This window comes from Ochotona curzoniae, unplaced genomic scaffold (assembly GCF_017591425.1).
Source record: "Ochotona curzoniae isolate NIBS_2020 unplaced genomic scaffold, NIBS_Ocur_1.0 contig_3498, whole genome shotgun sequence".
In the NCBI taxonomy this organism is placed as follows: domain Eukaryota; kingdom Metazoa; phylum Chordata; class Mammalia; order Lagomorpha; family Ochotonidae; genus Ochotona; species Ochotona curzoniae.
This window is the reverse complement of record NW_024465885.1, coordinates 11227189-11254425: the sequence shown is the minus strand read 5'-3', so window position 1 is coordinate 11254425 and position 27237 is coordinate 11227189. Positions and strand designations below refer to the sequence as shown.

Below are 27237 nucleotides of genomic sequence, written 5' to 3'. Positions count from 1 at the left end.
TCCAGACATGGGCCAAGACTCGCTTTTACGTATTTATCTGAAAGCACATCCTCTAACACAGTTTTTCTTATGTTGCAATATAGTCACCTGGATGTGTCAGATATTTTTTGACAAATGTAAGTGATGATTATAGGGTGGAAATTTTGTTTCTCATTTTATAATTTGCTGTTATGAATTTCAAGTCTTGGCTTCATCTTAGTGATAAAAAAATAGAGGCTTTGGTGAAAAAATAGCCATCATTAGTGTTAATAGCTCAGTGATGACAAAGAACTTGGACAAGAGCAAGGCTTCAAAGCAGAGAAAAGGCTGTGTCAGAAGAATACGAGTGTAGAGCCGTCTCTCTCTGCTCCCTGCTACCCCACCTTAACACATTCCTAGGCTACAATTTCTGTGGGAGATCATTTATTCCATCCACAGGTAATACACATGTACTATTTGTCATGCCATGTAATAGCAGCAAAAACAAACTCCTTGATCTCACAAAACATCTAGCGGAACTGATTAAAACATATTTTTTATCAGACTTGAGATTCTTTCTTTAAAATAAGGGTTTTCTATGAAAAGTCTCCTGTAACACAAAATGAAAAAAAAGATGACTTTATAAGTAAGATTAAAATGAACAGTTTATTTTTATTGGATCTTTCTTGCATTTTGATTTTTATTTTTCAGTGATTTAAATAGTATGCGCATTCAAGGTCCTTTTAAAAGTTCTGTCAGGCTTACTTACATTTTTTTTTTTTTTGTCTAAATGCTAACATTCAGTTTTAACTGTAGCTTAAATTCTAATCATCTCTTTCCTTCTTCTAATTCTGTTTCAGGTCCTCAGCTGCTATTTCTGTAAGAGAGAACAATGGAACATTTGTCAGCACTTTGAACCTGCTCCTTTATAATGTAAGCTGATGGATGAAGGATGTTGTTTTCCCTTTCATCATTGTGAAGAGCCATTTACAGATGACTGTTATATAAAAATCTGCTAAAGCCACGTTCACCCCGCTGTACTTTTGGTAACATTTGTCCACCTTTACTGCCATTTTCATGTGCTCTACTAATGAAAGTATCCAAAAGTCTCTTAAATTTTGTAACATGTGAGGATTGATTTAAATTTCCCATAATAAATGTATTCCTGCTATTCTTACTCCAAGTATATACCTGTATTGTCATATATAGATTCATTTGTGCCTGCAGGTGTAAGTCATATCAAAGGTGATTTGGAAAGAGATATTTTTGTGGTAAAGATAGAAAATGCCCAAATGATATTTCTCCTAAATTCATTGTTGGCAATGAAAATGTTAATATTTTGATTTTGAACTCTGGTGACAATTCTATTACTTCTCAAATAACTTGGATCTATTACATGGCATTGTCTAAAGTTTTGTCATGTAAATAGCGACAATGGCAGCAAAATGTGAAAAATACATGGATTTCTATTTATAAACTTAACATTAATCCACCAAATGATATTTTCATGTTGATTAAAAATTTTTATTCATACATTTAAATGCCTGATTTAAATATCAATTTTTCAATCTATCAAGCAACATTTTTGTAAATTATGAATCTGATTTTTGCATTATTATTCATGTCATCATGGCACTGAGTTATAATTCATGCAACTGATTTAAAAGTCAGCGCTTTGTACTTTGAATATAATGAGCTATAAATATTGTAGTAGGACATTTTCTGAAGGCATTTAAAAAATAATGCTTGTAAGTTTGTAGTCTGACACCACAGCGTTCTAAACAACAAATGAAAATGTACTGGAATGAAGGTTGCCTTTCTGTCAGTTACTAACTTCCTTTCTCAAAGAGATATTGCCATGTTACTCGCTTCCACAATATCCTGGTGTTTCCAGGTGTGTATTATTGCTGGAAACGATAGTTTTATGAATATTTTGAGTTGAGAAATTTCTCCCTGTTAGTTTATACATGTAAGTTATTTGAGGTAGAATTCATGTGACTAATTTGGGTTTAATATTATAATTGAATCAGACAAAGATGAACATTCCCAGTGTTAAGAAGGTAAAACATATATCCACATGGAATTTCATGATACCATTATTTTCTTGGAAATTAAATCATTCCCCCAGTGTAAAAGCAGAAAATCAAATTGAAAAACATGAATTTAAAGACAGATTTTCTATAAACCTCTTTATCATTACATATGATACTGTAGTCCTATTGCTAACAGAATCTTTTTATTATTATTATTAATTACGTTGCATTACGTGACACAGATTCATAGGCTCTGTGATTCCCCCATTCCCTCCTGGTGCCCTCCCCCTTGGTGGATTCCTTCACCTAGTTGCAGTATTACAGTTCAAATTAAATCAAGTTCTTTTGTTGCAGAATCTTAATGCTAATTAAAATCATATGATTTGATAATAACCTAAGTATTTGAATTCTAATTTATATCAGGCTATAATTAAAGTAGGTGGCACCAAAATGCATTTAATTTTTGTTTGTAATGGAAGTATTATTAGTGATTGCTTAAAAACAAACCAAATTTTAAAAGTTATAGTTACTTACTAAAGCCCAAAGACTTTCACCAAATTGTTATTATTTTTTTTGTTAGCAGTTCTGGGTGTTTTTTAGAATAAATACAATTTTACAAAAAAAAATGATAAGTACAGAGCCTGAGTACAAACCCACTTACTCTTGCACACAATTTTCTTGAGTATTATTCACATTTCATATTACATATTTATTAGAATTAATGCACCAATATTCATACATTATTGTTAACTACACGATATGATTTGCATTTAGTTATTTGTTCCTGTTGTATATTCTTTGGTCTTGACTATCATATCAAATGACACGTACCTGTCACTACTTTCTCATACAGAAGGAATGTCACATCCCCTGAGTTGTTTTTAAACATGATGCCATCATAATAGTGTGTCATGTCATAGATATTTAAAAATGTTGCAATTTTCATAGAAAAAGTCATATATGTTAACTAATTTATCTCACATTATATTTGCTACTTGCTTAAAATATTTAGTTCCTGAGAAGGAATATTATAACATTTGTAAACCAGATGTCATTTGATGGCCATTGAAGTGCATTTTCTAGGCAGAATTTCATATTCCCATCAATGCAGTTTACTTTGAGCTCAACTGTGCCTTATTTTTGCATAATATGTATGCTAATTTTCTCCTCTTTGATAAAAAAGTGAGACTACCTTTGTGTTTTTGAACTGTACCTGGATGTGTGTTCTGAGTTAGATCAGAAAAGAAAATCTAAAATAGAGTTGTGGTAATCATGAGTACACTTTAACAGTTGGGGTAAAACTAAAATTAATGGAATTGATTTTAAGGACAATACAATAGAAATAGTAATAAAGGAAAGTAAGTGAAGTTATCTCTTGAGTGACTACACAAACTATCACAGAAGCATGTTTGAGAAACAATTTCAGGAGGAAGAAATTGTAGATTTATAATTAAATCAAAGCCTGATCAAATATCATCTGCAAATGACTCATAAGTAAACCATTTGTGAAGAAAATGAGCATTCTTCTGATGACATGAGTATTGATGCAATCATGAAGTGAAAGAGCTGTAATTAATGAGGTATGGCTTCCTTGGAGAAGTTGAAGAAGGGAGCACAAAGATAATTCGATAAAATATTATTTATCAGGTTTGATTTGATATTATTTATCAGGAATATACAAAATAAAATAAGGTTACCAATGTCCAAATATTACATATAATCTCTAATGTATTTGGAAATGCAATGTTCCACATGAATTCAATTTTTAAAAAGCATAAATATATCACTGTTTTATTATAAAGTGTAATATTTTCTTCCAAGATTTGTAAACATATATTCCATGTTCTCACTTTTTTATGACTTTGGGATTTTTTTAATGAAAATAAAAACTTTTGTTTCAAAACAAAAATCTTCAGTTACACTAGAATCTTCAGTATCATTAGAATTTGAGGAAATAATTGTCTCAAAGTCAAATTACTTGATTAAACTTTGAATTGTTTAAAGGTATTCTGTAACTTTTCCCATCTATTTCTCCACTACTGAATTGTAGTCATCACTTTCTTTTTTAAAAGGATTTATTGTATTAATATTTTATTGGAAAGGCAGATACAGAAAGGAAATACAGAGAGAAAGATCCGTCTTTCCAGTTCACTCCCCAAGTGGCCACAATGGCCAGAACTGAGTTGATCTGAAGCCAGCAGCCAGGAACCTTTTCCAGGTTTCCCACATGAATGCAGGGTCCCAGGGTCTTGGGCATCCTCTACTGCTGTCCTAGGCTACAAGCAGGGAGCTGGATGGAAAGTGGAGTAGCCAGGATATGTACTGGCACCAATATGGGATCCTGGGGGATGCAAGGTAAGGATTTAGCCACTAGTTTATTGCGCCAACCCAATACTTATTAATTTCTAATCTGCTGTATTAATCAACTATAATGGACTAGTGTGGGGCACAAAGATTAAGAACCCACATCCTATACCTTCGTGCTGATGTTTTAATCTCTGTTTTGCTTCTGATTCCAGGTTGTGCTTAATGTGTAGCCTGGGAGGTGGCAGATAATAGCTCAAATGTGAGAGTCCCTACCCCTCTCATAGGGCACCCAAACTCACTGCTGCTTTAGCTTAACCTGACCCAGACCCAATTATCGCGGGCACTTGGGAAGTGTTTCAACAGAAAGCACATGATTGGATCTGTCTTTCAAATAAATTAAAACAAATTAAAAGCAGATTACAGTAATCTGTAGATTGGGGAATGATGTAAATAAATTCTAGAGATGGTCTAAAAAAGGGTAATAAAAGCATTAGAATGAAGTCCTGAGATGATCTTCTATTAAAAAACACCAAGGAATTTGGTGCAGAAGTTGTATGTCACACATTTTAGGCAACTGAGAAAATGTATTAGTCTCTTTATTGGCCCTTAATACAATTTTGGTAGTTGTTAAGTTTTATTGCAGATATTTGTGTTAAGTGAAACATTACCAAACAATATAAAAGACCTAAAGTTTCAACAGTAAAATTTTAAGTTGAGGCAAATGTAATATAAATAAACGGCATGTAATGTTAGCACTATTGTAATTTTTCAGTAAGTGGAATGTTAATCAAAGAAAGATATCTATTGGCCATTGAGCATTGTGTGAACTGAGTCGTTGAGTAGAAATGACACAGTTGAAATGTGGGACGCAATGATTTATACATGGAGATAAAATTGTTCAGAACCATTCAGCAAGAAATCAGAGGACTAAATAAATCTTTTTGGTGTTGGCAGTGTAGATTTATGCTGACATACTTTTCTTTTTCCTTTAATTGGTTGTGTCAAATGAAAATGCACTGTTGTTGGGCAATACTGACATGATGTTGTGTTGTGTTGTTTCATGCTTAGGATTCAACCTACAGAGAGCAGCTGATTATTCCCAGCATAGGCTTACCTTTGAAAACCAAAGTGTTTGCAGCTGTACAGGCCACTAACCTGGATGGCAGGTACTTATAAATTCTTTTTCTTTGTTAGTGAAGAGTGTCTAAACCTTCATGAGTAGCAATGTTAACTTAATCATATTTAAATCCTTTTGGAAAATACTGATATTGCTACACTATACAGAAATACCATTAAAAAGAAGCAACAAATTGTAAATGAAAATAATGGCTATCACACTGTGTCATTAATTTAAAAATCTTTCGATAAAGATAGTGTGGGCAGGAGGGTTAGTGACTGGAAAAGGGCTTGTCAAGGTCTTCTGGACCAGTTAATATCATTTCTTGATTGCAAAGATAATAATCTAATTCAGTCATTTGTGAAAATATTTGATGTGTACACTATTCTGAATGTATGTTGGTATCCAATACTAATTTATTCAAAAATAGAACTCTTCCCCCCAAAAGTTCTATGCCAAAATTTCTCAGCACAATCTTCTGGAATATCTGTGCAAAAATTTAAAAAATTCAGCAAACTTCTTACGACACTTAGAACATTCAGAGTGATCAGAACCAGAGAGAATTTAAAATGTTGAGGCAACTACTGTGTCCCATGAAAAAGTGTTGTGTATAAACAGCTTAAATTCTATGCACCAGTTTCTGGTGCAATATTATCTAAATTTGCATCCTGATCAGATTGTTTGGTATTCTTGGCACTTTTATTCTCATATATGATTCTAAAATTATGTTAATGTGTTTTTCACTTTATTGCCACATTTCTCATTTTTAATAATTCCAAGAGTTGGAACAAAGTAACATATAGATCTAGCCATTGTGAAGCCTTGGAAACGGCTGGGAATTTGTCTCATGGGTTTCTCCTACCTAAACAAAGTGTTTCTTGTGTGCTCATACTACTGTCCCCGCTGTTTCTGGTATATAATTTATCAAGTAAATGTTTTGCTGTATTTGATGTGTATATTAATATTACATATTAATTAATATGTAAACTCATACATGTATGTATGTAGCCCGCTTCCAGGTTTTGTTCTTCAGATTGTGATCATTCAGTTTTCTTGTGCACATTTCTGTATGTGCTTGTGTGTGGCATCAGCCTTATTCTCACTCAACATGGGAATTCGACTTTTTTGCAGATTTTTAATGTCTCAAGTTGAGTACAAGATTTTAATAAATAGACAGTCTGTGTGATTCACGGAAAATAAAATCTGTGGGTTAAATTTTGTCCATAGTTACTGCCTGTGCATTAATAAGCAACTCCCAAAGGGAGCTCCTGATCCTAGATTATGCTCGTCTCCCTCTGCAGATGGAATGTCCTGATGGATTATTGCTACACAACCCCATCGGGAAACCCAAATGATGACATTCGCTACGACCTCTTCCTGAGGTAAGTGTCTACATCTTGTGTTGATACCAAAGACAAAGGTGTAGATAACTGAAATGGAAAATCAAAGTAAGAAAAACAGATTATAGTACATGGCTATCGATTTTGAACTTACAGGTTTACATATTGAACTTTTAGCCCATTTAAAGCTGGAAGTATAAAATTTTAGATAAATTTGCAGCACAAAATGCTGATAATGCTATTGTTGAATGAGAATTTTAAGTAAGTTAGGTCTCACGAAAATGTTTTATTCATCTTTGGGAAATATGGGAGTATTTCACTGTCATTGAGAAAGCATGATTAAAATATTATTCGAAATAAGAGAAAGGGAATAGGAAGGAATTATTTATCTGTGGCTGGGCCATCTCATCATATGTCAAAAAGAGAGTCAAATTAAAGTAATGAACTGGATAATTTAGACCCCCAAAATGCTTTTGTTCATTTATCAGTATTTAATAAGAAAGTATAATATAGCCTGCCACTCCTTTTTTTTTTATCAGAGCCAATAACTTTAATTTCATTCCCCAATGGACAGTGATAGAGTGAATGTAATCTACATTTAGGAAAAGGGGACATTGATCATAAAAGCATTCAATCATTCTAGTTCCCTTTCAGCATTTTTTAATATCTGACAGCAGAACAGACTTGAGAGTCAAGCAATGTCTTCTAATCATGCTTATAAAATGCATTTGGCTCAGATCACTGTAGCTTCTTGGCACACCACTGGAGAGATATAATGGGAAGCAAAAGGAATATGTTTTATTGGCTATTCAGGATAAGATGATGCTCAAAGGTCTTGGCCAAACTGACTCCCTTACATATTATATTGCTCATAGTATTAATTTGTGTAACATTTTTGGAGAAAAAAATCAGTATGGATGTAATTCTTTAAAAATTATGTATTTTTATTTTGTTCTTATAAGTATGGAAGTATAGTTTAAAATACCTGCAGTTTTCTAGTCTATCTGTAATAGATAAGAGTCATAAAACATGGGAGCAAAGTATACAATAATCCATAGGTAACTGGATAAGTGAAGTAATGTGAGAGGAGAGAGTGGGGATAAGCCTGGAGGAAAAGTGAATGCTGTGGGGTCTGTATGTGCTGGAATCCAAGAACGACTAGCAGAAATACATTCCTAGAAGGAGAAGGTACTTCCCTAGAGGACAGTTGCTAAGAGTGGGCCTGAAATGGAAGAACCAGCAGGGCAGGAGATCACGGAGCATGAAAGGGGAGAAAACCCATACATCCAGTCCTTCTAAAGGTGAAGAAAACCCTGGGAAGCCAGGAGTCCAAGCATGGTGGCGAGACTGGTTAATGGACCTGTAGACCTGAGAATTAATTATAATTCGTAGGGATTCAGTTCAGACAGGTAAATAAAAGTCAGTATAGACAGTTATTATATAGCATCATGGCCACATTTTGCTTGTGGTTAAACAGAGTAGGGAGTCCTCGGGCTGATGATTCTTACATTCCACATTGCCTTACAAGTCCTCTGAAAATCAGTCCAGGAGACTCTCTTCCAAGTCTGAAAGACAAATGAATTAATGCATTTCTTGCAGTTTTCCAACACACCATAAAAAATGTCAAAATGGCAGGAAATGAAAGAAAACTAAAGCTGAATAAAAATCACCTGAAAAATATTTCCACAGAACAGATAAGAACTGTAATTAAATATGTTGATGTTAATTTTAATGCTAAAATAACAATTGTGACAAATGTATTAATATAAGATGTGAATAACATGCAAAGTTGTATATGGAGTGAATAGGGACTCTCTGTACTACTTTGTACTTTTTTCAGTAAATTTAAAAGTATTCTGATCTAAGAAGTTTATTTAAAAACAATAGTTATGGAAATGGAACCATAAGAATTTAGGTAAGTTTGTATAGGACAATAAAAGATAAGGCTATGTGATATGCAAATGCAACTAGATGAACTTAAGATGGAAATAGGGAAAATAATTATATTACAGAAAGGAAGCCACAATTAGAAAGCATTCAAGGGAGTACTGACACAGCAGAAAGCACAACAGGGGACTTCAGGGATAAACATTTTAAAATGCAAATGAAAAGAAACAAATATAAAGGAAAAGATAAAATGGATTAGAGTAGGGAAGACAGCAATAAAAGGCAGTTAAGGTGAATTCATTATGTATATAGCTTCCATATTTAGAATTGTGTCCCAAGAAGCCAAAATTATAGAACAAATATTTAAAATATAATCCAGGAAACTTTTATAAATGAAAGAAAAAAATCTGCATAGTAAGAAGGCATCTTAGGTGAATTTGAAGTTTTCACAAAATAAGACAGGGTATGTATAAAAAGACATAGCTAAAAATCACACTAAAACTTTTTGACTTGAACCTGCCTCTGAAGGAACTTAATTCTAGTGGCCAACGATTGAGGGCACAGAAGAGTTAACTGACATCATCAATAAACTGTGTATTAAATATGGCAATTTGTAATATTAGGAAACAAAATACCATCTAGCATTTTAAAAAGATTGTTTGCTCACTGAAATAAGCCAATTCCAAAAGGGCAAATATCATATGTTCTGTCTGATATAAGCAGCCTTCAAGAAAAATATAAGATCAATAATTGCATAGGTAAACATGCATGTACACAGACTCATTTAGAGGAACTGTGTAATAGAGACTAACATATTGAGATGTAAAGATCCAATGCAGTATGCATCTCCACTTCCAAATCAAAGATGAACTCCCAGTGAAACTTTTAAATATATCTTGATAATTGGATGCTGAACTTTATGCAGTCCTCTATGTCTACAATGTACGGATACACTTAAACAGCAGAATGTTGGACCAGTGACTGTGTTTGAAGGATTATGCTATTGTAATATAGGCGAAATCAGTGTGAGGAGAGGAATTAGGGAGGGGAGAGGTGAAATTCCAAGCCTATGGAACTGTATCATAAAATAAATAAGTTGATATAGTATGCAGTGGTGACAAAGAGAGAGCGCATAGCTACTGGTTGACTCCTCAAATGCCTGTAATTTTGCATTGTTTGGATTGTTAAGCATATGAAAGTACTGGCTTCCATAAAGGTGACCATATTATTATAGTCAGATTTGTTCTATACAAATTTTATGGTCCAGGTTAGTCTTGTCATATCTTGCGAATTAATGGATATTTTTCTTTTATATATATATATTATAGATATAAAACACAGTATATTTCATATATAATATAGCAATATATGATATAGCAATATATTAATATATTATATACAACACATATAATATATTAATAGAATATATTATAATATATAATATATATAAATATATATAATAATATATGATATTGTAATGTGTAATGTAATACATCATATATTATAATATACGTTATATGTTTTTTATATATATATATATAAAACACAGTGTAGTTCTAATAGCTTTTAATGGAATGGCAATACCCTTAATACTGTATAAATTAATTTTCTTAGTCCTAGTAGACTGCTTTTTTCCAGTAAAGTCGTATTTTCACATTTCCTAAAATATAGCTGTGACAAAGATCCTCAGACTACTGTCATTGAAAATGGCCGAAGCCAGCGGGGCCGATTTTCCTTTGAAGTGTTCCGATTTGTGAAGCACAAGAATCAGAAGATGTCTACTGTCTTCCTGCACTGCGTGACCAAGCTCTGCAGAGCTGATGATTGTCCGTTGCTTATGCCAGTACGTTCTCAAGCACTCTTATTCCATACTGTTGAACTGATCTAAATTGGAAGGTTGTCAAATGTCAGGAACTAATTTCTATGCAGAAAGTGGCTATGGATTGGGCCTGATAATTTCCAGCTGAATTTACTCATTCGTGCAGCAAATACCTACTGATACTTCATTTGTAAGAAGCAGTACATTGAGGATACAGAGTTGATATATTTGTAAATTCTGAATTAAATTAGCTTCTCTTTAGGAGTATGAATTAATCATAGAAGAAACAAAACAAAAAGTTGTATTGTTCAAAGGCAGGCCTGTATTGGCTGCAGTAAGAGGTACCTGTCACCATTACGAGAAGAATGGAACAAAGGTTTGGAACTTTGAGAGAGGGGATGAATCTTAGCTGTGACTGTGAAAATGGATAAAGCTAAAAGAGGTCTAATCAAGTGTATGAATGTAAGCAACACAGAATACTACTGTGAAGTACATATATAGCCATCATTAAAATATAGGTCCATTAAAATATATATTTAAGTTAATAAATACATATTTAATAATGAATAGAAAAATTAAAATCTGACCAGACCACTACGATCAGGTTACTTACTTGAAAAATGTTCAGATTAATGAATAAAATGGGATTTCAATTTTTTTTTTGCACTGAAATGCTTAACTTCAATTCCATGTCCATGAACTTTTTAAGTCCTCTTGTGTGCTTACATTTATGCTCAATTGATGCACACCCGAAAAGCTTTTGTTCACAGTCAGTGAGCTCTTGGATTCAGCCTAGCTAGGGGTCCCCATTACTTTAGATCTGGGCTGACCCCATAATCCTTACTTCAAACAACCCTACACTCTCTCCAACACCCTAACTCCCTAATTCCCCCCCCCCCATACAAAACTTATATCATCATCTTTATTATCAACCATCTTCCCCCCCAACACTATTTCTTCAACACCTACAATATTCCATTTCCATTCACCTCAACCATACTCCTAAACTATAATACTACCAACACACCCATCCCCCCTCATCCCTATACAACCAACCCCAATATTACACCCAACCCCCCAAACACATAAACCCACCATTCCTACCATCCTCCCAGAATATCATTACATTACTAAAAAATATAACCATCCCCCCACTCAAATATCCCCCTCCCTCTTCTCTCCTCATTTAATCTTCCTCCAACACCCTCCCCCATCTCCCAACCTTCCCCTCATACCCACACATCATTCCCCCACAAACCACTCTATTAAACTCTATAACCCCGAGTACCAACAAACCATAGACACTATCCCTCATTCAACCCCCCCCGACACTACCACACCAATCAACACCCCCGCTCCCCCCTATTAAAACACTCCCTCCTCACCAACCCATTTTCTCAATTACACCCCCTCACCACTCCTCAAACCAAACCCCCCTAAACCACAAACAACCCTAAAATCAACCCCTTCCCCTAAAAAACAACCACCCTAACACAAACCCCCCCCCTTCCCCCCCCCCCCCCCCCACCCCTTATCACCATAGCTCATTCCATAAAAAACCCAACCCCACCACCCAACCCGACAACCCACCCATCCAATCCCTTGCAGTTTAGGATAGACCTGCAGGGACCACATTCACTGCTTCACTTGCCATCTAAATTCTGGTTGGACTTGACTGTTCAGTGGTGTTGGCAGAGAAGGGAGCACTGCAGATGTGACATCTGCATGTTTGTGACCAGACAGCCCAAGCCACGAAACTCCTTTCTCTGGTTGTTGGAAATTTACGCCCATAGTTCAGCTAACTTGACTTTCTTTAGAAACATTCCCCACCACTCTTTACAGTCTTATTGAATGCTGCTTAAATTTTCCAATTTGAGTGCTCTTTGTTTCCTTTCAGGATCCTGCATAGCGCATGCCCCTACCCATCGCACTGTTAACACTCCTGAATACAGATGCACTAACGGATACAACTCTGTATTAGCATATGCTCTCATGAACACAGCCATGTGCACGTTACGTGTGGGTACACATCCGCACAGACCGCACAAAGAAATACAGATTTAAGACCGTGTGAAGCAGGGCATACAGAGTTGGTGAAAGAAAGCAGCTATACAGGGTAGACAACAGTGAATCTGAAGTTGGAAAAACCAGTTCTAGGCTCGGCTTGTTCTCAACTCACTTGAAATTTTTACAGTTTTCTAGACAGGATTTTAAAAAGCATGCTTTGATATTTTCTTTAATTTACAGTAAAAGGAAAAATAACTCCATTTTGCCTCATATATATTAATAGTGTTTATTTCATTTTAGCCATAAAACTGCTATCATGTTTCACTTAGGGTTTCTTTACTTTGCCCCCCACACTGCCTGTCCCATAATAAAAAGTTTTGTCTGATATAGGTTAACAAGTAAATAGCGGTTGGGCCAGGAAGTGCTTTAATTGTTCACTTCTTGGTGATTATTATTTGAAAAAAATTAATGAGCCTCAATAAATAATTCAGGCATGTGTGAAGTAGGAAATTTCAACCTTAGTCTGTACCACCTGAGTATTTGATTCATATTTGAATTCTTTAAAAATTACTGCTCTGGGAAAGGCCAAATCTTATCTCTATTTAACTGTAAAAAAAAAAAAACCTCAAATTACATTAAATGGAAACACAGTTTTTGTTACCAATAAATAAGAATATTTGTGGGTATAAACAATAAAATCTTTTTTCCTATGCATACTATTTGGGGTTATTTTGCCATATTAGAAAAATCCTTGAAAGTGACATCACTTCTAATCTTATGTAGATGAATTTGCTCCTTGAGAACCTCCTTGCTTCATTCTTATTTTAGTTTACTTCCTTAAAACTAAATTCTGATGCATATTTTAAAATTATTTATCAGTGGAAGACGATTTTAAAAATATCATGAAAAACCCAATATTTCTAAATCCTGGAAATATTTACCAAATAGAAAATCTAATTGTAGTACTGCTGCCAAGCTGGTTAAATATTTTGCCAAAACTTCCAAGAGCTAGAACAAAATCTCTGATGTAATATCTGGATTAAGTTTCTTCCAAGTTTTTAACCTCTCTTCTTGAGAGATGTCACTTGCTCCATCCACAACATATTAGGGCTGTCTCTGAGTCACCTCAGGTCTCCTCCGGCAAAATCCTATGGGAATGGGCCAGGCTGGGCTATGCTGCTGCACCTAAAAATGAAGGCTGGGAATGGGAACTTAATCAGACTGCAACACCTAGTATTGAATACTGAGACTGGAAGGAGGGCATCTCAGACTGGGCCACAGTACTTGTTGGCATGTGCAAGATCCAGCACAGGAGTTGTCCTGGTCAGAGAATCTTGGGGACTCCCGTGTTGGGTTACAGCTTCTATTGGTGAGTGTGAGGGCTGAGACTGGGGACAGTCTGGTCTAGGCAGGGGTGCAGCACCCATCAGCTAGCAATTGGGATGAGCTGGGGAAGGCCAGGTTGGGCTAAGCTGCCACACCCATTGGCAAGGGAGAGAGCCAAAATACATGTGAGCCAGCCAGGTGAGGACACAGTACCTGTTGGCAAGTACCAAGATTGGAGTAAGTCAGGGCAGAGCACACCCTGGCAGGTGCAAGATCCAGGGCTTGGATTGTGCCCAATAGGGAAACTGTTGGTATTCCCCTGCTGGGCTGCGGCTCTTGCTGGTAATCACAAAAGCCAGGCCTGGGGTCAGGCAAAGCTGGTCATGGCAGCAGCAACCATTGGCATACATGGGGTTCAAGTCCCTTGAGTTCTCCCTCTGGGTTTTTCTTTCATCATTTTGATAAATAACTATAAGATGATCTTTTTGTTTTTGTGATTATGGTGACCTTACTACCCAGAGGACCCTATATAACAATAATATACTCTCTGTGCAAAAATAAATTCAATTCCGTATGGACATAGAACTCAAGCCATGTCCACCCACAGGCAAATCCAATGAAAATTTTATGTTCAGCTTAATGACCATAACCTACCCTCTTTTCTTAGTATTATTTTAGTTTTACCATAGGTCAGATAGAATTTATCTCTTCGAGTTCTCTGATTTTATGTAGACAAGTCCAATTTCAAGCTTGATTTGCTCTTTTCAGTGTTCTGAGATACTTGGGAATTTTGCTCTATTTACTCATCAAACCACTCCTTTTCCTTAGACATCTGGCTTAGCACTAGTTTAATAAACTATTAAATTCATAGCTCCTGTTATGTTTTATTTTCTAATGGAGTTGACTCCAGCTTGGTTATTTTTGCCTCACAATGTGAATCTTTTTGCTAGTCAGCATTTTTCTATCATAGGACATCTGGAAATTTTAAGATATGCTTACCAGAAAACAAAGTCCTGTGTATGTAAATTATTATGAAGAAGCTCAAACCAAATTCTTGTTTTAACTGTAACTGTTCATCTTTTTAGGTAGTTAGTAATTCATTTGATCATATTTACGTAGTCCCTACCTGGGTTTGGTACTCTGCTGAGAAAGGAGAGTAGAAAACAGACCATGTCATGGATTCCACTCTTAGGAGTTGGAGAGCTCAGACTGTGAAGAGCCCTGGGTCAGTGGATAATTAAAAAGATCTGAAGGCATTTAACTTGACCATACAGCGCATTTTGCTACATAGATGACAAGAGATATTTTACAAACTGGTTTCCTAGTGCTAAGGAAGGTAACATAATTATTCCATATAAAATGAGGGGACTAAAAAATGTAATGCAATAATAGAATTAATAGATACGTTTATTTTATAAAGTTTTGAAATGAACACATATTTTCCCATAATATGAATTTCTATGAACTTTTCAATATTCTTCATGTGTTTCCATGGTTGTTCACTTTTTCCCATTTATTTCAACCATTTATATGAGAGAAAATGAATGAATGACAATCTATCAGCTATTTCTGACTTTTCAATGGCTGCTATTATATTTTTTCTACTGTGTGTCTTCAGATAATTGCACAGTTTTTCCCGAGCCCATAAAGTTTGGTGTTCCAATCTGTGTTTCTAACTCCAGAAGTTTTCCTTTACTCATTTAGCATGCATGGATATGTCAAAATCCAATAGATTTGAGGAAGAAATAGAGGTGTGTGGAGACAGAAGTTTCTTGAAAATGTATACTTCACCTTTTTGAGCCAGACATTGCTTTGGTTGTTATGTTTTATTTTTATTACAGTAATAAAAATATTGAAGAATACTGGGAATATCAACCACTCAAAAACAATTATCTTGCCTTTATTTACTAACAAATTCAATTCTAAAAGTTATTAAAACTGTCTTCTGCTGAAGGTGGAAAGTTTTTGTTTTATTTTGTTTTGTTTTGTAAACTCCCAATAGGTTAATATTTCCCCACCCTGGGAGATTACAAACATAGCCAGACAGTGTGGTGATACCTAGAATACTACTCCCAACAATCGTGGAAGAAACTGTGAGAATTATAGCAGACAATATGACAGCTATTAAGTTCAGAATGTCAAAAATGACAAGGGTATCCAGTCAAAGCATTTCCATCCTATTGGAGATAGTTTGGAATGGTCTTTCTATTTGTACTTTGCTTTTTAATTTCATTTTTCTTAGTATTCTGCATGGGATGGCTTTGTAGGCATAGAGATTCTCTCCTGCAGCTCCCCTTCCTTCTACATCCCCTCCTCACTTTCCCCCATATTATTACAACATTGTCAGCCTTCAGCAAATTGTAAGCCAACTTGCTGTGTATTGTGACACAGCTTGCAAGTGTTTTGTGACATTGAAGGTAAAGGCAGTGATAGAAAGTCTAGTATGTTTTCAAGGTATATTAATCAGTTTCATTGGAAGTTCTCCTTTTATCCAGGAGTAGAGATGCTTCCTTCCCAGTATGCTAGTCTCCATTATGCAGTTCATATATAAGAATATATGTACGTGCATGTTAAGCTATATATTTGTTATATGTATTTGCATAAATGTTGCCTCATATCAGAGAGAATATATGATATCTGTCATTTGGGGATCGGATTATTTCACTGAGCATAATACACCCTAGTTGGTACCATGTTGTTGCAAATGGCAGAATTTCATTTTTTGCTTAATCTGTAGAGCTCCATGGAATAGATGCAGCACCACTTTTTCAACCATTCCTGTTTTGATGAGCATCTGCATCATTTCCAGGCCTTTGCTATTGTAGACTGTGCTGCCATAAGCATAAAGTTTGTGGTCACTTTTTCATATGCAAGATTTCACTTTATTTGGATATATTTTCACGAGTTTAATAGCTTGGCCATATGGTAGATTAATTTTCAGTTGTCTTAGCATTCTCCATACAGACTATAATAGTTGCTGCACTAGCCTACATTCCATGAGCGGAGAAGCAGGGTGTTTTTTTCTTAACATCCACACCAGCAAGTGTTTTTAGGTATTCTTAGATTTCTGAATTTAGGTCAATCTTAACTAACTGGATTTAAGTGGAACCTCAGTGTGGTTTTAATTTGTGTTTTTCTAATGGTTAAGGATTCTGACCATTTTTTTTTACATGTCCATTAGCCATTTGAATTTGTTCACTTGCAAAATGTCTGCTTATTTCCTTCACCTATTTCTTCACAGGGTTATTTGAGTTTCTGAAGCTTTCCATAAATCCTGGATATTAGGCCACTAACATTTGTACAGTGTGCAAAGATTCTCTGTCATTCTTTTGGTTGCTTTTCCACTTTGTTAATCATTTCCTCTGCTGTACAGAAGCTTCTTAGTTTGATGTAATCTCATTTGTTTATTTTGGTTTTGGTTGCCCATGCTTTTGGGACTTTTTTAGGAAGTCCTTACCAAGGCCTGTATCTTCCAGAGTGCTTCCTGTATATTATTTTCTAATAAGTTGGTGGTTTTTGGGTGCAGTCTTAGGTCCTTGATCCACAGAGAGTTGTTTTTTGTATAAGGTGAGAGATGGGGTCATGCTTCTTACTTCTACAGGTTGCTACCCAACTGTTTCAAGAGTATTTGTTGAACAGAGCAATATTTTCCCGAGGATTAGTTTCAGTTTTCTTATCAAAGATTAGTTGCCTGTACATGTGTGGGCACAATTCTGGGGTTTCTATTATGTTTCATTGATGTTCTTTGTTTCTATACCAGTACCTAACTGTTTTGAGGACTACTGCCCTGTGGTATGCCTTGATGTCTAGAATTGTGATTCCTCCAGTTTGATTTGTATTCTTTAGGATAACTTGGCTATTTGTGGTCATTTGTATTTCCAGATGAATTTTTGTATTGTCTTTTTCACCTGTCAGAAGAATATTGTAGGGATTTTGATTTGGATCACATTGAATCTGTTTATTAGTTTTGGTAAGATAGACATTTTGATGATATTGATTCTCCCCAAATTAAGTGACATAGTAAATTTCTCCATCTTTCAATGTCTTCTATTTTTACTTACTGTTTTATAATTTACACTTATAGAGGACATCTACATCTTTAGTTAGGTTTATTTCCAGATATTTGAGATCTTCTCTGCCATTTCAAAGGGGTCATACTTATAAGTTATTTCTTACCCAAGACATTACTTCTGTACACTGAGGTCATTGATTTATGTTCATTAAGTTTTTAATAATCATTTCATTTTGAAAATCTTTAAATAGTTGATTAGGGCACAAAGGGTCAAGGGCTACAGGAAAGTGAGTAAGACCGTTGTTTCTACATTTTCTCTCTCTTTTTTTCTGTATCTGGTGGAAGGGAAGAGATAAAGGGAGAAGTCCCACCCAGCCTCCCACCTATGCTAGCATCCACAAAGTGAGGCTTGTTCCGAGGGCATTGCTCAAGTGGTTTTGAAAGTTCAACAGTTCTGAATTGCTGCAAATTTTGCATTAACCAGGCCCAGAGTGTCTGCCAGTTTCTCTATCTACACCTTTAGTAATGCCTGTCACTCTTATGTTTGGCCTTTTGATAATGCCCTTTAGTTCCCGGATGCTTTTCTTGGCTTTACTTAGTTCCTCTTCATGCTGACTGTTTCAGCATTTTCACAAGAGGTGTCTTCCAATTCTGAGATCTTTTCTTCTGCTTCACTCATTCTATTGTATTGTTCATTTCTAATAATTTTGATTTTGTTTCAATGTTGGTATTTCTTATGTAATATATTCCTTAAATTTCTTGCACTCATGTATGTGCTTCTTGTTTTTTAAAGATTTATTTATTTATTTATTTTCTATTATTTTTATTGGAAAGGCGGATATACAGAGAGGAGAGACAGAGAGGAAGATCTTCCATCCGATGATTCACTCCCCAAGTGAGCGCAACGGGCCGATACTATGCCGATCCGCAGCCAGGAGCCTCTTCCGGGTCTCCCACACGGGTGCAGGGTCCCAAAGCCTTGGGCCGTCCTGGACTGCGTTCCCGGGCCACAGGCAGGGAGCTGGATGGGAAGCGGGGCTGCCGGGATTAGAACCGGTGCCCATTTGGGATCCCGGGCGTGCAAGGCGAGGACCTTAACCACTTGCGCCATTGCGCCTGGCCCTGTGCTTCTTGTTTTTATGGAGCGTTATTACAACTTTAAAATTGTTTTCAATTTTTTATTATTATTTTTTATTTTTAAATGTTTTTGATTTTTAAACATTTAAAAAAAATTTTATCTGGAATTTCCTTGATGTCTTCCAAAGTTAATTCTTTAAAATAAATTTATTTATTATCAGAAAATCAGACATACAGAGAGGAGGAGAGACAGAGAGGAAGAACTTCCATCCATTGATTTACTCCCCAAGTGTCGGGCTGCAAAGGCTAGAGGTGAGGCAATCTGAAGCCAAGGATCCAGGAACCTCTTCCGTGTCTCCCATGTGGGCACAGGGTCCCAATGCTTTGGGCTGTCCTCGACTACTTTCCTAGGCCACAGGCAGAAAGCTGGATGAGAAGCAGTGCTGCCAGGACATGAATTGGCACCCATCTGGGATCCCAAGCGTGCAAGGCAAGAACTTTAGCCACTAGGCTACTGTGCCAGGCCCTCCTAAATTAATTCTGAGGTTGAAATAGTGTTGCTTCTTAGAGGAGGCGTCAGTAACCTCATTCATTGCAGTCATTGTGTCCGTGTCTCTTCTTTGCCCTTGGACATTGCAACTCAAATTAGTGGATTCTTCTCTTTGTGTGGCCATTTCTTAAGTTGTGTAGACACATGTCTACAAGTCATCATTACTGATTCCATTCATTACCTGGTTTTCCATGTGTGTCACTCAAACCACCCCCTCCAGCAAGTTTTTTTTTTTTTTCAAAATCAACAGTCAGTATTTTTTAAAGGAAAAGTAATCCAATGTTTAAGTTAAGTACATCTTGAATGTCATTCTATTATTTTTTTTGAACAAAATTGAAACAGTTTTTAATAAGTAAAAAGAATGACAGTAATTACACACAGAAAATGAAAACAATTTGGGAGTATAACATACTTTCACTTCTCGGTGCTATAGTGGTGAACATAGCTGCCTTCCAGCAAGTTTTAATCTTGGGCTTCAACGATACATTTCTGAAATGGCCTCTGCATTCAAGGCTCCCAAATTGCCACTCTGCCTCCTGTGGTTTTGTGCTGTGGCCTCATCATTGTCTGGCTCAGTCTTCTTGCATTCTTGGTTTCAACAGCACCCAGTATTAGGGAAACACATGGTATGACTTTAATCTGAATCACAGGGCTGGCTGTTAGTGGCACCTGTCACATGGAATTTGTTTTCTTTCTTCGCCTTCCCAAAATCTGCTGGCAGTTAGGTCTGGGGATAACCTGAATCTTTCTTTGATGGGACTTGTGGGATTCCAAGACAGTTATATTTTCACAATGGGGCAAGTGCAATGTGTTGAGCTGGAAGCGAGTTCTTCTCAAGTTATATCATGCACAGCTCCTGTTGCTTTCCCCAGGGGTCTTGCCAATGAGTCAAAATGGCACCAGATATGGCACAGGAGGACTGTTTTTATTACAGTTTCATTACGCTGAACTGTAAAATCCACCTTGTTTCCACAGCTGTCTGATAGGGCTCCGCTACTCTGCTTCTGCTCATGATCAGACTGAAAAAGCAATGGGATCTGCCGTCCTATCACTGGATTCACTTCCTGCGTTCCCAGTGATCTCTGCTTCCCCCTGAGCACTGGTGGCACTCCTCTGGGATATCTGTTTATTCTGGCATCACCGTGCCGTGTCTGCTGATTCCCCATGTCCAAGGGTCTCCAGGTGCCCTGTTGCTGTCCTCTTGTCCTCTCCTATTTTCTGAGGTTGTACCCTCTCTGCTTTTCCTTGACGAATACTTCTCTAACCTTTTAAATTATCCTCACCCTATTCTTCCGTCTTGATCTCATCTCCTCTATTCTTTAATATATTTTTAAAAGCAATTAAATATTATTTCAGAACAAAGTTTATGAAAGAAATATTTGGAACACTTTATAAGAAATCATCAAAATATTTGTGGAAAATGTGCAATATGTACAAAATGTATGCATGGATTTAAAAAATTTTAAGTTGAAGCAAAGATAACTCAATTCCATTTTCCATGGACTTTTTGTGTTTGCCTTGTATATTCTACTCCTTTGTAGAATAGAGAAAGTTTGTGGGATATGGACATCTATTGAATGAGTCATCATGGTCCCTTCATCCTATTTCCATAAAAAGGAAGTATTTTATAAAGCAGATTTCTTCCGAGAGTGTTACTTAACAAAGATTATGGTTTCCATTTCCTCTCTTTTCTTTCTTTGTCTTACAATAATGCATTATAACACACTAAAGAATCCTATGAGAGTGCTGTATTAATTTTGGCCATGGTGTCTTTTAAAATAAAGCAACAGAAAGCTCATTTTTTTCTGCCAATGTTTATGTATCTGAAAAGAAATAGCATCAGATATTTAATAAATACAATACCACATTCTCCTATTCTTTGTTTCAAATACTAATTCTGAATTTCATGAGTTATTTATTGTCTTAGTTAAAGCAGTTTTTATATATGACCAATTCGTAGCATTTTAGAAAAATGACACTGAAGCCAAACTTCAATTTAAGCATGTTTACATTGTCATAGAGACTGTGACAGATGGAAATCTGTTCATCTGTAAAACGGGGGTATCACTTATATATCAACCATATGGCTATTGTTATGACTGAACATACTGAAATATAAAAGTACATTTAATAAATCATCTGGCATCACACACACACTAATTGTAATAACGTTTATACAACATAAATAAACAGACAATTGTACACATTTTATGATTGAGAATATGAACACTTGCATGGTCTGTACACACCCACACATTACACACAAATATGAGCTTCACTATTTATATAAGGTCCAGGGCTCCTAGAGACATGGGTATTGCACAGAAACAAAACAAAATAACAAAAAAAATCAGGGAGATCAAGTACGTGTATGCATCATATCCTTTATGTTTGCTAGGAAGAAGGGAACATTTGAGTTTCAATCTGCTTAACAGATGCAAATACAACATCAGCACAGGATTTATGTTTTTCTTTTATTTAGTTATTAAGTGTGAATTTGTCTTCTTGGAACTGAAACTGATGTTTTCACAGATTATGTTGGTCAAATTGGTGACATTTAAAATGGAGTGGTACTAAATAATGTATATTTCTCTATAACAGAATAACAAATGGCAGGTTACAGTGCCATAAAAATGTAATAGCTTTTAACAATTTTTGCCCTCACTAACATGACTAGAGGGAGAATGATGAAACGATATTGGCAAGAAACAATATAGGATGGTGCACTTGTATTATCTTTGTCTATCTGTGACAGTGGTAGAATGTGGTTTTGAGGATGATAAAATCCAGGATGTGTGGCACAGAGAGTGGGAAAAGAAAACTTAGAAAGGCTTTCATTTTTCCTCATTGAACAATGGGTGGAGATTAAGGGGGATTTAGGTAAAATGTTGGTACAACATAATTGAAAAGGCAGACTACCTGAAGGTCAGTGTTCATTTGAAATGACAGTGTCATTTTTTTTTTCTCTTCCCACTCCCAACCATCCAGATGAGACTCCAACAAACAATTCACAGATTGGTAAGATAATTAATGCACATTGAAATGAAAAATTTTTAAGCATTGTTGTTTTAAATTTTCTGGTGATCAGTTACAAAACAGTAACCAGTTAAGGGCAATGATGTAGTTTTATATATTTTTTTATGTTTTAAATAACAATTCAGTGATGATTTTTGCGTTTATACATGATTAATCAATGTTTATAGAATTTTATCGTATGGGGGATTTTGTTTATTTTGGTCTGCCCATGAGATATCAGTAATCCTCTCTGATATTAGGTTCAATTACAGTGAAATAGATTGTAGCGTAATAAGATGAGCTTGTTGTGATATGGACCTTTACAACTGTGTGTGTTTCATTATTTGCAGGTTCCCTGAGTGTGCCTCATTTCCAGCTGAACACCATCACCAGTGCACTGATCTCAGGATTAGTCATTCTGGGAGTCATGACTTTTTCCCTTCTCCTGTGCTCACTGGTCCTCCTACGCAGAAAGGGACCCACCAGTTTGGTGTTAAATGGCATAAGAAATCCAGTCTTTGATTAACAGTAGCAAGTACCTGTTTTAAAGAGAAGGCTTCAATGATAATACTGTATGTGAATACAGTCAGTGTTCTATCTGATTTGAATTCCACCCAGAATTTGATATTTTTAGAAGTTTGATAAATTTTTACAGTATAGCTCATCAGCCTAATTCCAGTGCAAGATTTTTGACACTGTTGCTATTATTACTCATATATGCAGCCTGGTCTATTTTATGGCATGAATGGGTATACTCAGAACAACAACAGCAACAACAAAAATATTCAAGACCTAGATCTTACAGGATCAGATATATTTGATTTTATTTACATTTTATCTCAAATAGAGGCAAAGGGTAGACATAGAAAAAAAAATGGAGCTTATTGTATTTTTCCCCTTCAAGCAATAAAGTTCAGTGCAATTGCATATTGCATATTAGATTTACATATGCAGTCTCAAAACAAAGATTGTTTTTTGTTTTATTTCAAATAATTGCAATTTACGCATCTGAGATTGAACCCCACATTATAAGACCTTGACAGTTTCGTTGCTTTCGATGTGGACATGCCTTTTAAAAGAAACTCTTGGGAAATGATGTTAAACTGGGGCAATCATTGGTGTAGCAGGTAGTTGTTAACTCCCAAAGGATATTCAGTGGTGCTAGATCATTTTTCATTTGGATTAGAATAGCTGTGGTGAGTTTCCTCCTTCTGGTTCATGTGAGAGCACATGGTAACTCTCCTCCCAGGTAAACAATTCAGCTGCTCTGACAGCTGTGTTTCCAGCAGTGAAGCAACCATGCAAAGACTGTTCTTATTCAAGAACACAACATGGAAAAACAAACTACAATTGTAGGTAGGCAACATTGTCACGACCACATAAGCTTAGTGGTCTTGCCAAGGATTTTAACAACCTAAGTTCCTCTTTTTTCCAAAAACAGAGGAAACTGTAAGAACTTTGCTGGAGATCCCCCAATTTTTTCCTTTCTCATTTAATTTTTGATTTAAGCCACACAATTCTCAAAAGACCTCTTTGTTTTTAATAGATTGTCTCATAGGTTTCATAACTGCCATGGAATATGCAAAATTTTCCTTTGATGGTAAAGTGCAAGAGACATTGGATATTTTATCAGCTTTGCAAAAAAGTTTACAAGCTTTGTTTTACATATATCCATTTTCTAATGAAGAATAATAATAATAAAAACCCCACTTCCTATCTTTATTCAAGAATCCACACAATGAAACAAATAATTCAGTGACAGAAACAAAACCTTAACATGTGTAGCTACTTGAAATATTATGCTGAATATTAAAAAACCGCTGTGGTAACTAATTTCTATTGAGCATGGGGAGTTTATTATTCTGCACAGATTTTACTAGATGACATATGGATCATTATGTAATTGTAGATTTGTTTCAAATAAAATGTTTATACTGTGCATTAATTAAATTAGCCATCATGTTAAAGGATACTTGGCTCCAATTTGTCACAATATTTCAGGAGTATTTATATTATTATAATCAGAGTATTACTGCCACAATTTTGTATTTGAAGACATAAATACAAAGTGAAATGGGAACTGTAAATTAAGGGGTAATTTTCACACACACACACACACACACACACACACACACACACACACACACACACAGATAAGTTTAAATCCCTTAAAAAGCCAATCTCCTCTTCTCTTTGTAAACACCAAAATATGTTTGAAGAGGCCATTTTGAACTTTTTGCTAGTATGATTAACTGACCATGGGCTGATGTGACCGTGTATACACTTGGATAGTGTAGAGCTTTAGCAGGCTAAAGTGGATTGCCATTGATCTGAGGATTAAGTTCTATGAATAGGATGTTATATCATTTCAGCTGGTCTGTCAGTCTGATTTTACGCTTTTGCGATGCCTACTGTTTCAGCAGTTGACCTTTTAAATTCTCTACTCAATTTTATGGAACTGAATAATGGACATACATCATTTGGAAGTAATTGAAGTCTCGCGTTTTTTTTTTTTGACCATCCTTTCATCATAAATGAGAGAATCAGAATTACAATGAGATAAATCTAGTTTGTTTTATATGGCTTTTTTTTAAAAAAAAAAAAACTAATCCTGTAGTTATGTAACATTTGGTTATAGTAACTTTTCTGATAATTATAGTGTGAAAACCTTACAAAACATGTGCAAATGTTCCTTCAGTTTTCATACCTCAAACTGTTTTTTTGCACTTCAGGGGTAAGGTCTGATGGCATGTAAAAGATGATTGTTTAATAAAATGATTGTAAATCAACTCATTGAACTATTGACCTTTATTGAAAATTATTCCTCCTTCCTATTTTAGACATCTCATTCCTACTTTTAATAATATAGAGAAATATTTACTGTACAAGAAATTGTCTGATGAAACAGGGAAGCTCAGTGGCCTCTGAGGATAAATGAGGTATGTCCTCTTGGTTCTGAATTTCTGGAGGAGCCCCAGGTTTGCAATAACTGCCTCGAGGCCAGCTTAAGGAAAGACACTTTGCTATCAGAGTTCTAATAACAATGAATCGTATAAGGCCATGTGTGATAGCCTAGTGGCTAAATCCTTGCCTTGAGTGCACCAGGATCCTAAATAGAACTGGTTTGTGTCCTGACAGCTCTACTTCTCATCTAACTCCCTGCCTGTGGCCTGTTCCAAAGAATTGAGACCCTGCACCTAAGTGGGAGACCTGGAAGAAGCTTCTGGCTCTTAGGTTCAGATTGGCTCATATACAGATGTTGTGGCCACTTGGGGAGTGAACCGGCAGATGGAAGTTCTTTCTTGTTTTTCTTCTCACTGTGTATTTGCCTTTCCAATAAAAATAATTAATATTTTTTTTTACAGGAAAGTGGGTAATTTCATTGTTTCCACACTAATATCACCATGTTTTCCCCTGTATCTGGGATCAGGGGAGAAACAAAGGGAGAAGCCCCACCCAGCCTCCCTCCCATCCCAGCTCCCCAATGTGAGGCACGCGCCAAGGGTCCTGCTTAAGCAGTTTTGATAGTTCAACAGTTCTGAATTGCTGCCAATCTCACCATTCCAATTGTGATGAAATCTATTCAGAATCCACTGGCTGACATCTGAGATCAGCAGTTTAATTGGAGTGATCTCCAAAAAAACTTCATCTGAAATGATGCCAGACCTGATTCTTCTGTGTGCTTGTCACTACAGGTCCGGCACAATCTGTCGCCCAAATCATCTTATGCACATACTGGTCGCTGCAATTGCTGGGTCAGTTCTGTTTCTAGCCCTGTCTTCCACGTGAACCAATGGGTGTTGTAGTCCAGCTAGATCTTACCCACTTCATACTTGTTCCTCACACAAACCAGTGGGAGCTACAGCCTAGCTGGGGCGACTCCCCATAACCCCCACCAGTTCTGCCCCCTACACTGGTTCCCATGCATGCCAGTATGTACTAGAGACTTGCTCAGTCTGTCCCACACTCCATTTAGCTTTCGTACATGTCAATGGGCATTGAAGCCTAGTTCAACCCAACCAACTTACTATCCAGCCCACACACATACTGGCAGGTGCCCCTCTGTCTAGCCACCCCTGCCACTCTCCTTGTTTTCATGCTTTCCAGTGGAGTAGTAACCCTCGAGGATGTACCCACTATCTCTCTACTAGGCCACTCCAACTCCCAGATTATGCACTCTGCAGGTGGTTCTGGCATTTAACTTGACAGAATTAGCCCCCAGTGCCAGCATCTGACAGCTGATGCTGTGGCAAAGACCAACCAACCCTCACCCACTCTAATTTTTGCTTGCACCAGTTGGAACAATCAGCCCACCGTGGCCCTTCCCTTATCCAGCTCACATGAGGCCCACAGGTGTTGTAGCCCTGCCTGGTCAGGTCTGCCCCCATCCTGACTCATGCTCTCCAGTGGGAGTGGTTGTCCAGCAGGGGAGTCCACATTCCCCTGGCAGCCCTGCCTCCTCACCTCGCGCCCCTCGTTCTCACGTGTGCTGTTTGGGTGCTGCAACCACATCTGGTACGGTTCACCTCACCTTGGCATTCCCTAATGTGCACTGGTATGTGTTGTGACCAACCCGGCCCAACCCACACTCTATTCTGGTGCTCAGATTCACCAGTGGTTGATGTGAACATGTTCAGCCTGGTCTGCGCCCCCACCTGTGCCATAAATATGATGGTGGGTATCTTCCTTTGGCCAGGTCTGGGTTGCTCCCTATTCTGGTTCTTGAGCTCTGTTATAGGGACTAGGCTCTGACAAAGGAGTTTCCCAAACTCATCCTTCAGAACCTCTT

General features: G+C 36.5%; 1 protein-coding gene across 1 annotated transcript in view; it reads left to right on the top strand.

The window, feature by feature from the left end:
- ZPLD1 (zona pellucida like domain containing 1) overlaps window positions 1-22974 on the top strand; it is a 39790-nt gene extending 16816 nt beyond the window's left edge. The window contains exons 4-10 of the mRNA XM_040980921.1: window positions 819-891; window positions 5367-5464; window positions 6717-6797; window positions 10314-10489; window positions 12359-12484; window positions 22422-22451; window positions 22799-22974. Coding sequence (XP_040836855.1) covers window positions 819-891; window positions 5367-5464; window positions 6717-6797; window positions 10314-10489; window positions 12359-12484; window positions 22422-22451; window positions 22799-22974 — 760 coding nt within the window. The remainder of the gene's footprint in view (window positions 1-818; window positions 892-5366; window positions 5465-6716; window positions 6798-10313; window positions 10490-12358; window positions 12485-22421; window positions 22452-22798) is intronic.
- The last annotated feature ends 4263 nt before the right edge of the window (window positions 22975-27237 follow it).